The sequence below is a fragment of the Apteryx mantelli genome, chromosome 9, assembly GCF_036417845.1.
Source record: "Apteryx mantelli isolate bAptMan1 chromosome 9, bAptMan1.hap1, whole genome shotgun sequence".
Taxonomy (NCBI): domain Eukaryota; kingdom Metazoa; phylum Chordata; class Aves; order Apterygiformes; family Apterygidae; genus Apteryx; species Apteryx mantelli.
This window is the reverse complement of record NC_089986.1, coordinates 16,366,950-16,381,466: the sequence shown is the minus strand read 5'-3', so window position 1 is coordinate 16,381,466 and position 14,517 is coordinate 16,366,950. Positions and strand designations below refer to the sequence as shown.

The following is a 14,517-nucleotide window of genomic DNA, read 5'->3' as shown; positions in this document are numbered from 1 at the left end:
AGCTGCACCCTCATTCCCCGTGGGCATCACATTTACTCAGGAAATGTAAGGCTGAAAGAGGGCTTTAAAATGCAAAAATCTTAAGAAAATTTTTAAACTAAGGTTCCTTTAATAGTCATGTTAAATACCATGAATGATTGATCATATCACATTTTGTAGTACTTTCTCTCCACAGACTCAGACAATGACCACCAAGACTTGTAGATTAACCGGAGAGGAAGAAAAAAAAAAAATTACATAAGTTATAGAAGGGCATGCTATGGACTAGTTTCTGGTGTACCATTTTATTCATCAACTTAACTATAAATCTAACTTCCTAGCAGTAACAGTTACAATTAACCGTATCCAGATTATGACAATATGAACAGTTTATTCAGTTGTCCTGACTTTTGGTGCTTCAAAACCAAAAGCTAGTAGTTTTTAAGATAGTACCTTAGTTTTTCAAATATCATCAAATGCCTCTGTACAAATAAAGTCCAGATGAAATAATTTATACCAGCACTAATCCAGACTGATGAAGCTGAGAAGAAAAACAAAAACATCATTCCCGCCACTATTGATGCTATCACTAATAGCAGAAGAATTCAAGATGACAGGATGGTATTCCAAGAGGTAAGTGAGAAAATGACAATTTTTAGAACACAATATCCCTTAGAAGAAGGGCCTAGATGCAGAGAGAATACATTCTGTTCCTACCTTGCTACTGCTGCACTGCGTGGCCTTGGGCAAGTCACTTCATTTTACTGTAGTGGTCTTAATTATTTAGACTGTTAATCCTCAGAGACAGACACTCTCTTTTTATGAAAAATAATCTGAACAGGATTTCAGACAGCACTTTGCACACCTCCAGTTAATTTGTACAAATGTGCATGTTCATATTATAGCCCTGCTTAACAGTTGTCACCTCCCTTTCACAGCTGAAAGTTGCATAACAATGACTAAATGGAATACAACTGCATCTTAAAATGACAACAAAGCAAGCTATTTGCTTATCAGGAGACAGATACCAAAATATCATCTCCATACAGGAACAAATTAGACATACAAAAAATTTTCATGCAGGTAGGACAGGCGAGGCAAAAACCACTTCTCCTCTTTTCCCTAGTCTTTTCCCAAACAAGATGCACGCACATTACAGAACAGCTAGAAGCCTGATGCCTACGGTAAGGGAGAAGGTAGTGCTAGTCCTTACGATTAGACTGAGGTTTTCTAAGGCCCTAAGCATGGTCAATTGTGTTTATTGTGGATAGGACCTTTAGCAATTTTTCACTTATAAATTCACTGAAAGTAATTCAAACCAGTGTATTACAAGCAAAATCTTTACTTTTTGACGTACTGGTATTTTCTGACTAAAACATAGTTTGCCCCAAAATTCTTAATCTGTTCTAATCAAACAACAAATAACCTCAGTTAGCAAACAAGGCAGAATGTTAATGGCTTCCCACTCCCAGTGCAGCTTACATAACCGGAAAAAAAAATTCTATTGATTCTGCAGTAGATACTCTCCTTCATTTCTCACATGCACAGATACACATACGTTTTTGCAAGTGCTTGTCTTAATTTCACTCTGCTTACTGACCACAAAAAACCAAAACAATACGTGAACCTATCATGGAGAAGTCTGCTCATTTTGGAACGCAGCTAGCCAGATGGTTTGGGTTTTACTCTGGGACTCAGAAGACCAGAATTTAATTCCCTGCAGTGACTTTTTTTTCCGGCAATATTGGCTACACTTCATTTTCCTTCTGGCTTTGCCAGATCACTATTAGCAAAACCACAATAATTCTATTCTATAAAAGTTCTTAAGCAGCACATTTCATTGCAGCTCTGAATTTTCTGCAGTAGGGAGTAAATGACATCAGTCACATCAACACTGGTAAGGTTCACCTTTCTTTGCACATTATCTCTCAGGAGAGCGATACAGACAAGCTTGCATTTGTGAAGACCTCCAGAAGCCTTTGTAGTTTGTTTTACATGGTTACACTGCTCTGTTCACTAAAGAAGTTACTGTCAAAGCAATATATCTTTTATCGGGAGCTGGAGGCGGTTGGGTCTACAAAAGTTATCTGGTTCCTGCGGAAGTTTTCAGACTGGCTGCCAGGAAAGCTCTATCATGCAAATGTGAACTTAACTGTCATGGTAAAGAATTGCATTTCACCCGAGCAAGGATCTTTTAAGTCTTTCACATCTTTTTTTTTTTTTTTTTTTTTTTTTTTTTTTTTTAAGATTAAAGTGCTAAGTTCTAAGCATACTACAAGAATGTAGCATGGATTTCTGACATAAGAAATCCATTCTGACATTTTTTTCCTGTATGAAAGGAAAGCATGGAAAACATTAGATAATCCAAGCATTTTCTTGGGCTGCAGCCTGTTCAACATTTTAAAATATCTGCAGTTCTTTGCACCAACTGTCAGAAGAGATTGCAAATTTCTGTTAAGAAAGCCATGTCTCATCTATTGGAAGAATCAGAGATTTCCTCTGATGCAGTGGGTAAAACAGCATTTATAGGGAAAGCTATTGCTTACTACTGCTTAGTTCTACTTCATCCTACATATTATCTTCAGGTTGCTGCTGCTGCTGTTTTCCAGAGTAATTCAATTACTTCTCAGGAGGTCTGATGAGAGAAAGTGCTGAATAAGAGACAGGGAAATCTATAACAGTAAGGAGGAGAATAATTTCTACAGAGGCACTCCTGGCATACCAGGAAAGCAAAGAAGGAAACTAATGGGCTGTGACTTAGAAGGTTGCTCAAGAAAAAGGGGTACCAAGAAATGCCATATTTAGGAGAAGCTTAAAACAACTCTGTGCAGATGGAATGTGGTGAGTCCCTTTAAAATTTATTGATGTAGAACAAGCTGAGAATTTGATATGTGCTCCTGTTAGACAAGTTCTTGGAAAAAACAGGATGGACACACACCTCAAACAATAACTGAGTTTGGAGCCAAAAAGCAGGCAGGATTTTCTTCTTTAAAGTCCTGGAGAGTTTGATATTAAACACAGCAGAACTGAAACTAATGCTGGAAATGGAAAATTAGACAACAACAAGACTCTTGATAGCATCAGAAAACCAGTACCAGTGTGATACCCAGAGGATCAGCACCCATCCCTGTTGACAAATGGGCACATTGCCTAATTAGACATGGTTCAGCTTGGGCATGATGAAGCAAAGTGTGAGTTCTGCTATCTGTCTGGAAGAGGTCATATCTCTCTCTGATTGGGAAGAGTTGGATATCAGTTGTCTTCAGCACCTTCCATTAAAGAAAAGAACAGTGATGTCATCTGGTAGTTTATGAAATGTAGAAAAGTAGTTGCAGGATAGCAGGCAGAAGAGTGGCCACAGCTGCTCTGCTATATGTGCTCTACAGAAGGGGAACACTGATAGCCAGCAGCTGGTAGCAAGACTAGAATCCTATATCTGAGACTTGCACCAGAACTGTGATCCATATAAAATACAACTTCATTTCATTTTACAGAAAAACCCCAAACTTTTCTGTACACCTCTATGTTTTTAATCTCTTCAGTAATACCTTACTGCTTATTAAACACCAAAAAAGATGCAAAGAAACTGCACAGCAGTATCAAATCTATACTAATGAAAGACTTAACATAATGGCTATACCAGGCATAAATGACTTAGTAAGAAACCCCTCAGCTAACATAACATAAAAGCAGAAGTACTAGGTAAGATCAAAAGAGCCAATCTTAGCTCAACGCTTATCTCACACTAACCAAGTAAGTAAGTATTTATGGAAAGTTATGATGACTGGGCAAGCACAGAGGGATACTTTCCCTTCAACTACTCTCTCATCCTGCAGTACTTTAAATATTTCCAGAATATCATTCACTGCATGTTTAACTTACATATTTCATTTGCTTTATCATCACTAAATTCCCCCCCCAAACACTAGAAAATTCTTTTTCCTTTATGGTTCCATTCTTTCCGATGTGGTATGCATAACATTAGATATCTAGTGTATGACAAAACTGATCATATTTTTCCCATAGATAACAATGAATTGTACAATAAACTTCCATATGACTACATGTGGCAAAATCACACTTTGCACAAATGTATTTAAAACTTAAAAAGTTATGCCTATTTTTCCACTTTAACCAGCATTCCAGAAATTTGGAGCTGGAATAGGCACAGTGAACAAGGTGACCAAGAAAGCAGAGAGTCTTTTTAAAAGGAAATGAAGAACTTTGCTGAAAATGAATATGATTGATATCTGTAACAAATGTGACTGGGGTAACCATTGAGAAAGGAGATAAAGCTATTTAACCCAGAAGTAGTAAGCTGTTCATAAAAACTCAAGCTACAAATATTCTTTTAATTTCCACAGCCATCAAAACACAGATTCTGAAATAGTGTTTTAATATACACAGTGGTGGCACAAAAGAAAAAAAAAAAAATCCTCAAGGCTCTTTAGAAAAGAATTTGCAAAGAATTTGATTAGGTTTCTGAAACCTGATTGTATGAAACAGCAGTGAATAGGATGAAACTCAGGAGCTCTTTTAATAGTCCGAATTGCAGGAAAGCCACTAATGCTACTCCCCAGAAAAGGAGTAATAAGCAATAACAGTACACATAAAACCCTCAATAAAGTAAGACCATAAGAACAATGGTATCTCTTAATGACTCTAATTTCTCCAAAGTTTCCAACAAGTTTATTGGTGGGAGGGCACAGGGGAAAGTACTTGCTGTCGTAACATAGAGCTTGAGCAAGCAGAAGGATGTGCTGCTTCAGTTAATGGCATTTACACAGCAGCAACACTTCCCCCCCACTCCCCCAAGTAAAAACACCAAATCCAACCCTGATTTACACCTATTAGGTTGTTAGGAATGTTGGCTGCTTACATCCAGGCTCAAGTTTAAACCCTAAAATTACAGTTGATAAGTAGATGCTGCAGAACTAGAAAAAAAATCTGCAGTTTCATGTCTGCAGGTATGCCCAGCATACTTTAACAGAAATCAAACTTTCAGAGAAAGGGTCTGAGCAGTGAAATTCTCATAGATCGCCTACCCGGCGAGCAAAAAGAGGACAGTGCTAAACAGATACATGGTGAATAGTCTATATAGACAGGGAAGGAGGAAAAGGGTTGCAATGACAATTCATTTGGTCTGGAACACACATCCTAGCAAAGAGGGGCAAAAGAGTAGCAGACTACCACAAGGGATGGAAAATTCAACAGGCTGAGAGCACAGAAGGGAAAGCAAGTCACAGAAAGAGGAAGGTATGTACAGGGAACAGATGGCAGCACGGCACTGAGAAGCAAATTCTTACATATACTGAGGCTGCTAAGAGCTGAAAACTTTCACTTCAATTAAAAAAGTATGCTCCTTGCTTCCTTCTTCCCATCTGTCTGCGGAAAGCCCTCCTCCAGCAGGCCTCATTACATCTATCAAAGCAGGACTCCCTTGCTGAGAATTTTGTCTACTGTTTTTTTTTCTACTCTCAAGATACTCATAATTTTCTTCTGTCATGCTGTCTACAGACAAACTGAGAAATGGAGCCTCACAGTAAGTTATGACCACCACCATCACATTGATCTAGTATTGACTGACATTTAAATTTGAATGGACACAACAATGGGGGAAGAGGTAACCAAGCCCTCCAACACCTCTGGACATTCCTATACTTTCTCCTTGCTGCTTCTCTCCCCACTACATTCCCTTCAAGCACTGGGACTCCTCTGTTCCTGTATTACTGCTGTATAGCATGATCATAATTCTGAGCATCTCTAAATTCCCACTCCCAGGAGACATGCATATATTCAAATTGCTTAGAGCTTCCTCTCATTTTCCACACTCATATCACAATTTTCCTTGCAATATCTACATCTCTGGGAAAATCAAAGAGGCTAGAAAAAGGGAGAAGGCAGTGTGATTCTGTGGTGTCTCTGCAGAGCCAGGGAGCAGCAGGAAAACAAAACGGCTCAGAAACATCTACAAATGAAAATGGCCAATCAAATGCTCTTACATACTGGAGTAGTGTCACTTTCTTTTTGTTCATGAATGATGTCCTGAAGAGAGACAAAAATGCCTGGTCCAAGCAAGAGGAACAGCTTCAAAAGTAAGAGAAAAATGAGAACAACTGCTTGAGTTCCCCACCACTTCTGCAGGGTATTCCCATCTCCCAGTCTCCTATTCTTCTCCCAACATGGGCACCACTCTGCAGCGCCCAGTCCTAGCGGGTCCATCAAACCCAGTGGTCTCTGCTACTACAGCGATTTAGTAGAGATGTATTTATATATCTATATTATACATATTTATATATAAATACACACACACACACGTATGTACCACAAAAGTATGTACAAGTACAACCCAGTTCATGACTCAACATTTTACAGCAATAGATCTTAGGTCTGTTGCAAGATAAAACATAAAACGTACAAGGAGAAAGAAGTCAAATGGCTACAGAAGTGGTGTCTGATATAAGAGGCTTTTCTATAAACAGGAAAATGCCTTCACATTTCCTATTTGGCATTTAGCTATCCCCAAGAGTGCTGGTAAGTTGCTGAAATTTCATTTAGTATAATAGAAAAACTTTGTAAAGTATTTCGCAAATATAATGAGAAAGGTCTGGTGAAAACTGAATGCATGCTCAGAAGGATAATCTTAGAAATGAGACTACATCTGTTTTAAATTCATTCTGTAACTAAGAAACACTTCTGACATTTAAGGGAAAAAGATCAGCCATTATGTCATTTGAACCCTGGTATAATGAAAGTAGTATCATTTATTAGCCTACTTTGAGTCCAGTAACCAGTATTTGGTAAAGCATGTTGTCTCTCTGGATTTGAAGAGACTGACATATAGGAAACTCAATCCTTTCCGTGGTAGTGCTTTTTTCCCCCCACAAAGATTAATGTTTTTCCAGGTTACCTGGACTTTTCTGTGAGAGAACTGTTTCCAAGATCCTCTTTTCCCAGAACCCACAGGTGAAAGACAAGCAGGGAATTTCTGATAGAATTAATGTGGTAGGATGTTACAGCATAAATCAGCATTCCCCACCAAATCTATGAACATACAAACTGTCATGTACAATTACAAGGAGTGATGTGAGCCGGTCCCAAATGTCTTCCAAATACTCTTATCATACTGAATCTATTTAGTCAGTTATAATGAGCACTGATGGATGTCTAGAGTCTCCTTGACCTGTCCTAGCTGTCAGCATCTTTTATTAAAATCCTGCTGGAACCATGAATGTAAGTAACACACATGAACAATGCAAGCAGTTATAACTGATGCTCAAATAAACTGATGTGCTTCCTCTTTGGGAAGGTATCTGAGAAACACTGAAGAATAACAATAATTTTATGAACTGTCATTTTAATAGTTTTTACCTTTTTTTGAATAGCATAATTAGATATATATAGATCATTTCCCAACTTAACTGAATCAAGTGAGGGGAAAACCATCAGCAGCTATAACTTAGGAAATCTGAAGATCGAACACATGCACTTTTGTCAAATACATTCGACATTAAGATTAGCAGGACCATATCTTCTATTTGGAAAGTCAAATCTCAACTAGACTGCTTCCCTCTAATAATAAATGGATACAAATCTTTAAAGGAAAGATTCTCTCTTTATTGCTCCCTAAGCTATGCACAGTAAGTATGTGATCCAAGTTACTTTCCACACCAGACCTGAAAGAAGCTGATAGCTGCAGTTCCATTCAACCTCTTTTTTTATGAGAAGAAAAGGCAAGCAGAGATGTCAATCTGCAAGTCAGACATTAGTAACTAGAGCTCTGAGGTATAGTGTCCATGTGTCAAAATTCACGCTCTTTCTCCAAACTACAATGGTTCTCAATATAGAAAAATACTCCTAGATATACTTCAGTGGCCTCCTTCAAAAGGACAGAGTAAGCTCAAACACGCTTCTTAAACTCTCCATTTGGAGTGCAGATGTAAGCACTACGTTAGAAAGAAAGATGGGAATATGGCCTTCACATCTTAAAGAAATTCTCCTTTTTTGAATAATGTGTCACATGTCCGCCTATAGTACTTCAAGATACTTCAAGAAACATCCATCCTCCGAAATGGGCCTTAAAATTTTTTTAAGAGAACCTCACTCAATATAGTTCAACTGCATGCAGGCTCATTTCAAAATGCTTCAGTAAACACGCAGGAATGAGTAAAGCTCCAGGTTTGAAGTCTAGAAATGACAGTTGTTGAGAAATTTGTAAGAGAAGAAACATATACTGGGCAAATCTCTGTACAATGACTCAAAATACCACCAGTCAAGCACCTCAAAATATGTTTCAAGAAAACCTGTTACCTACTTGGACCAGTGGTAATGAAGAAATTGTTTCTCTAATGCAGAAAGATCAAGAACCATCTGAAATGCTTAGTTCTGTGATTATAAAAAGGAGTTCTGACTTTCAGAGTATTGAGAGATCCTTTTAAAAAGATGAGCCCCAGAAAAGAGAACTGAAAAACTGCTTCATCCAAAATGTGTTTGGACACATTTGGATGAAAATAAGTGTTTGTGTCCTAGGATATATTCTACCGGAAAAACATTCATTCTGCTACTAGAGCCACATCTCATCCTACCTACCTCACAGAAGAAACAGTGACCAGGAATGCCCTTTTTATACAAATAATTGGCCAGATGCTCAAAAAGACAACTCACGGGCAAATACAAGCATAAGCTTTATTTCTTACTGAATAGGGAGAAAGAAGAGAAAGGTGTGACAATTTGACACACTCTTGAGAACACTGAAGCACTTGCAGAGGATAGGCCAAACATGTACCAGTATTTGCCAATTCTGACACAAAGGCAAAGCAAATACTCCAGAACCAATGCAGACCTCACTATTCTTTCTAAAAGCCTCAGCGTGAGCACTTCCAGGAAGCAACCGTGGGACTCAAAGATCTGCGGACTCAAAACGTGAACAGGCTGCACACCCTCTCAAGACAATACAGGCATTGACAACATGGGCTGGCTGCAGGGATTCGCACCACCGACCAGAGACAAACAAATCTGTTGGCATCATTACTGACAGCGTTCCTGGGTCAGTGGAGATATAATGATGACGATGTTGATGGGGAAGGTGGGGGAGGACGAGGACACGGAGGGATGCACGTGAAAGCCAACAGTTCAAAGTTTCAGGGAGAATGGTATAAAATAAACAGGACAAAAGAGAAGAAACAAGGAAAGAAGAAAGGAAAAGGCCCTCCTGCTATGGGCCTACACTTATCCCTTGCTAGTAAAAGAAAGATCAAGCGGACAACTCACTGCAGGCAAGATTTACTGATGTGTCATCCAAGTTAGTAATACTGTAAAAAGCCGTTGATCATCACAGTTCATATCAATACATCAAGAATATATTATTACATATATAATAATGTATAATAATAATGTATGGCTCTACAGACTCAAGAAACACATACCATTTTAGACTACTGAATTGTTCAAGTCTCATAAGGCAACAGCATTTGAAACATGCTATGAAAATATAAGAGGACAAATATGTGTATTGTGATGAGGCAATATTATTTGGCTTCTGCAGAACCCACAAAGATTAGGATACTCAGCATTAACTGCAGTCTAATCTGGATCAGAAGAAATTGCTGGATAAATACCAGCTCAGTATGAAACAGAGGAATGAAATCCTGATGGTTTCCTTAGGTCAGCTGAACCAACACAACAGAGAAGGAATTAATCTTTTATTTTTCTACCACTAAGGAAAGAAAAAAAAAAAACCCAAACAAAAAACCCCCATGCAAATATTAAAGGATGAAGACAATAGTGAAATATAAGTAACAATGTGGTATTTCTATTAAGTACTGGATTTTCTGGTCTAGTTTACATTTTATGACAGTATTGACTTTTACCGAAAAAGTCAAAACTTCTGAATGTGATCAAAGGAAGAAAGAAAAAAAACAAGCTGTGGCACCAACTCTTTCAAATACGCCTACCTGGTCACTTGTAATTATGATAATAGAGGCATGTGTGTATTTATTGCATAATGTTTCTTTTTTCCTCAAAACAGGGCTTAGGTGGGGGGGGAGGAGGACAACACTGTGGCTTATCTTTCTCTGAGTTTCCAATCCTAAAAGTGAAACTTGAATGCATACAGCAACTATCTTACCTTCTGGGCGGTACTGAGCAACAATAGTTACTGCTTGGCCTGCGTTCTTCAGGGCTGCTGCTGCTTGTTCATGGGTTGCTGCTTTGAGGTCTACCCCATTTACCTATGAACAATAGGGAAAAAAATCAAAATATTTTATCATTATCATCATAGAATATAGAGTCACATGAACACAAATTAACTGGATACAAGCTAGTTTTCATGTCATGTGAGATTTTCCTGTTTCCAACATTACAATCCAGTTAACACAAACAAGGATTACTGAGCTTTACTGAAGTCCAAAGGCAATGAGTTCTGTCTCATATAAACCCATACATTAAGAAATATTATAGCAGGCCTAGCATATCACTTCATGAACTTGTATTCACTACACCTATTCTTCTTCTTGCTTAAGACCTTCTTCATTCTTTTTAAGGACACACGCACGAAAATATTCTGTGGTTATCATCTCACCTTTCTTCAACAGGCATTTAGGAACTTCCTGAGCCAAAGCTTACCTACAGACCACTATGTTCAAAAGCCAGGGATGAACTTCATCTTCCATGAAATTGCCTAGCCTTGTTTTCAATGCATCAGATATAAAAATGTCAGAAAAAACTGTCTGAAGCAGAAGTTTGTGTCACATTGTAGACCAATAGCATTTTTCATAGTTGTTACAAACCCCCTAAAATACAGATGAACTTCAGTATCAGCATTTTAATAACAGCAGGGCCAAAATCATTTTTTTCATCTTAAATAACTACCAAATCGCATCTTAATTGCCCTAAGAAATTATTCTTCATAAACTAAGTCATTTTAAGAAAAAAAACATGCAAAATCTTTATGACCTTCAGTATTACCAAACAGAACAGGCTCTCAGACAGGTCTGAGATGGGTCTTATTATACCTAACAGGAAGTTCAGCAGATACTCCAGAAAGCAAAGTACCAACTTTCAGACACTACTGCCAAATGTCTCCACCTTGTTAAAAGGCTTGTTTCCAAAAGCTGCAAACTTTCAACTTAGGCATATACACCCTGGCTACCAGACTAAGAGAAGTCTGATGGCTGATAACCTTTAAGTCTGAACAAACATCTCTGAGGTAGGAAAGTGCTATTTTCATCAGGTTACAGAAGAGAAACTGAAGCAAACAAAAATTTCAAAGATATTTTGAAATATATGGATTACTGTTCCATTGTCTCAAATTTAGCATAGTTAACGAGATTCTTCTGCATATAATCCATATTAACTAATATTATGGAAGAGGAAGATTTAAACAATAAAAAAGAAGCAGCAAAGAATCCTACTGAAATTATACGATCTCCTTTCCTAAGCTCTCCACTCAGGTCAGCAGGCCCTCCTGCAAGGATGAAAGAGATGAAAATTCCTTCTCCATCTTCTCCTCCAACAATGTTGAAACCAAGACCTGTTGATCCTCGATGCAGGACAACTTTTCTAGGCTCCCTGAAATAAAGAAAGAATACAGAGTCTTGGTCGCTAGTTACAAATAAAAGTAGAATAAACAACTCAAGAGCCTCAATATAGCTCAGTCTTACTCTTCCAGGCACTGTTCATCATCTCTTTCTCCTCCAAAATGTACAGTCTGTGACTAGTGACAGCTAAGGGGCAGAGCAGTAACACTGGTTATGGCACAACAGAGAAAGTATGCTCTTGTGACTACTGCACACTTGTAGAAAATCCCGGACCTGCATTCTTTTCCATAACACCATAGAAAGTTTGGCCTAAATGTCTTTGTATCTCAATTTCCTCCCTTGTACAATGTGGACAATACTTATGAGATATACTGTAATTCTAACCTTGTTATTTATACAGTATTTTAAAAACCCAAAGGGAGAATATAACAGTCTAAAATTAGCATCCATCATTTTTGTTAAGTGTTCACCAACACAAACTTCTTATATAACTCATGTACACTGAATAATCTTAAATAGATTTAAAAACTTAGAATGTGAAACTACTCCTATCATTTAATATCAATTATAGAAGCAAAGCACTTCATACAATTTTAATGATAGTCTCAGTTCACTGCATACGCATATCTCAATGCCACATGAAATGATGCATTATTTCTCAGTCCATTAAAGTACTGTAAACCATCACAGAATTCAGTGTGAAGTGAATGATATATCTAACCATAATAACAAATATAATATTTTCCTTTCTAAAGCTTAAAGAATTATAATGGAAAAACACGTCCTTGCTGGTTTAATTTCACTACAGCTGATCAAGCAATAAATATAGCAAAAAAAAGTTGAAAAATTATGCATAAACCCTTTCCAAAATAAGAATTTACTGCTTTCTCAAATACATTTGCAATTTATTTGCAGCAACTGCAGCTGAAAAAAAACCCACTAAAAACACAAAAAACCTAAACCAAGTTGTTTCATTAATTTTTTTAAATCCCTCTTTGGCTTGAATGAGGAAAGAAGAAATGCTGATCAAAGAGGCCGAATCATTAGATAAGTTTACTTCTAATGAAGAAATAAAAGTATCTAACCTACTACTCTAACCAGTGGAAGAAAAACATGGATAATTTTGGAAACCAATGAACAATTTCTAATATTAAAGCACAGCAACTGTGTACTGCATTTAAAAAGCACTAGAGAGCACTAAAGAACAATTAATGAACATTAAGTACTTGGAGATAATTATTATTTTTTAGGATAAATTAAGAAGCTCAAATAAAAAAAACACCACACCCCCAAATCCAAGCCTTAGTTTGATCTTTAAAATCACTCTGCTTTTGCATTGGCTCTTTGATCAGCTCAACATCAAATTTCCAAATTTCACTTGCATCAACCATCAGATTCATCTTTTCAGAGTATGGTTTTATTACAAATATATAGCATTATGAAAACATAGGTATATTGCTCTGGCTTATATTAGCACATTAAAAAATTTCTCAGAAAACAAATATATGGTGTTTCAAAAAGATTATTCAAAATATCTAAACTTCTTTTTTGGAAAGGAGGGCAATGAAGGAAGGAAGGTAATTTCAGGAAAAAACACCTGAAGCCTTCGTTAGGTAGCCTTAGATTTCAGAAGAAACCTAAAAGCCTTTCTTTACAGTAATTTTAGAAGAAAGAAATAAACTCATAAGCTCAGTAATGCTGTCAGCAGGACAGAGTCACCTTGGCTAACATGCCCGCCTAACCGCAAGTGTAAAATAACTATGAAAGACGCATATCCAAGGCTTTCTCATCTTCCGATACACTAAAAATAAATCTCTAATTTATTATGCCATGTATGTTCCAAGCCTGGGCAGACCCTGTCTCAGAAAGTGAACGTTATCCGTATCAGGTAACAGTGTGACACAGGATTCAGTAATAACATTCTGCAAATGCAGCTTAATATATACTTAGAGAACAGGAGGGTAATAAAATTAGAAAAGCTTCACTTTATCAGTGATGGCGAACAAAAGATTAACACAATCTCCTATTGAATCAGTGAAGGAATAGCCTGGTGATAGAAAAGGATTTAAGAGCTTTCTAGCCTTTCTGGATTTACTAATCCATCAAAACAAGCCCTTTTCTGTAACAAAAAAGATCTCTTGCTTTAAAATAAGCAGTAATCATTGATCCATGATAAATTCAAAATGCAAATGCCTCACTTCTGGTCTGAACCACAAACTGCCCTCCTGAACTCAGCTAGGGGCTATCCGAAACGATCCCGCAATCGTCACCACAGTATCTGAAATCCCAGAAACCATCTTAGTCAACTCATGAAGCACTTTGGCAGGGCGTTCTGATTTTAATCCTATCCTTGGACTCATATATCATGTATTAGAAAAGCCTTTCTCCTTGTATCCATTATTGTAAGTGTTAGATTTACATTTATTTCTTCTTTAGCGTTTTGCCCACAAACACATATGGTGAGCTTTCCTGGTTAACTAACGCGACAGGCAGTTCCGTTGGTTCATTACCTGGTAATCTCATCATCTCCAAGCACCCCCTTGGGAACTGGTGAATACCGTCCTGGCGATGCCGGAGGCAGCGACTGGCCCAGGTAAGCAGGTGGAGTGATATGGTTGTCTACTGGCTGAGAATAGGCTTCAAAGGGGGGGAGGGGGGGGAATAAGCAGCAAGACAATTAATGAAAAAGATCTCGAGGAACTGTAAAATAGTATCAAATGGCATCATCTCCTCTACAGAAGGAATGTAAAAATTTAAACGCTACATTAAAAATACCACACTTTAAAGATACCGTATCACATTACACATTCCCCAGTCCCCTCACACTTTGAATCAGCAAGCAAATTTTGAAATTTGACTATGTCTTGTACAGAACTTCTCTTTTTGAAATAAGAGACACTTAACATTTGCATGAGGACACTGACTGGAGAGTTCATCTGTTTTTAAATTATCTTTAACTTAACTGAATTTAATTAAGAATTTCATTTTCTTAAAAGCACTA

General features: G+C 37.4%; 1 protein-coding gene across 6 annotated transcripts in view; it reads right to left on the bottom strand.

Moving 5' to 3' along the window:
* Window positions 1-14,517, bottom strand: part of DLG1 (discs large MAGUK scaffold protein 1) — a 176,774-nt gene that overhangs the window by 34,087 nt on the left and 128,170 nt on the right. For all 6 annotated transcript variants that reach the window (XM_067301829.1, XM_067301830.1, XM_067301831.1 and 3 more), the window contains 3 exons: window positions 14,027-14,153; window positions 11,391-11,547; window positions 10,106-10,208 (listed from right to left, as the gene is read on the bottom strand). In XM_067301829.1, the coding sequence (XP_067157930.1) occupies window positions 10,106-10,208; window positions 11,391-11,547; window positions 14,027-14,153 (387 nt within the window). The remainder of the gene's footprint in view (window positions 1-10,105; window positions 10,209-11,390; window positions 11,548-14,026; window positions 14,154-14,517) is intronic.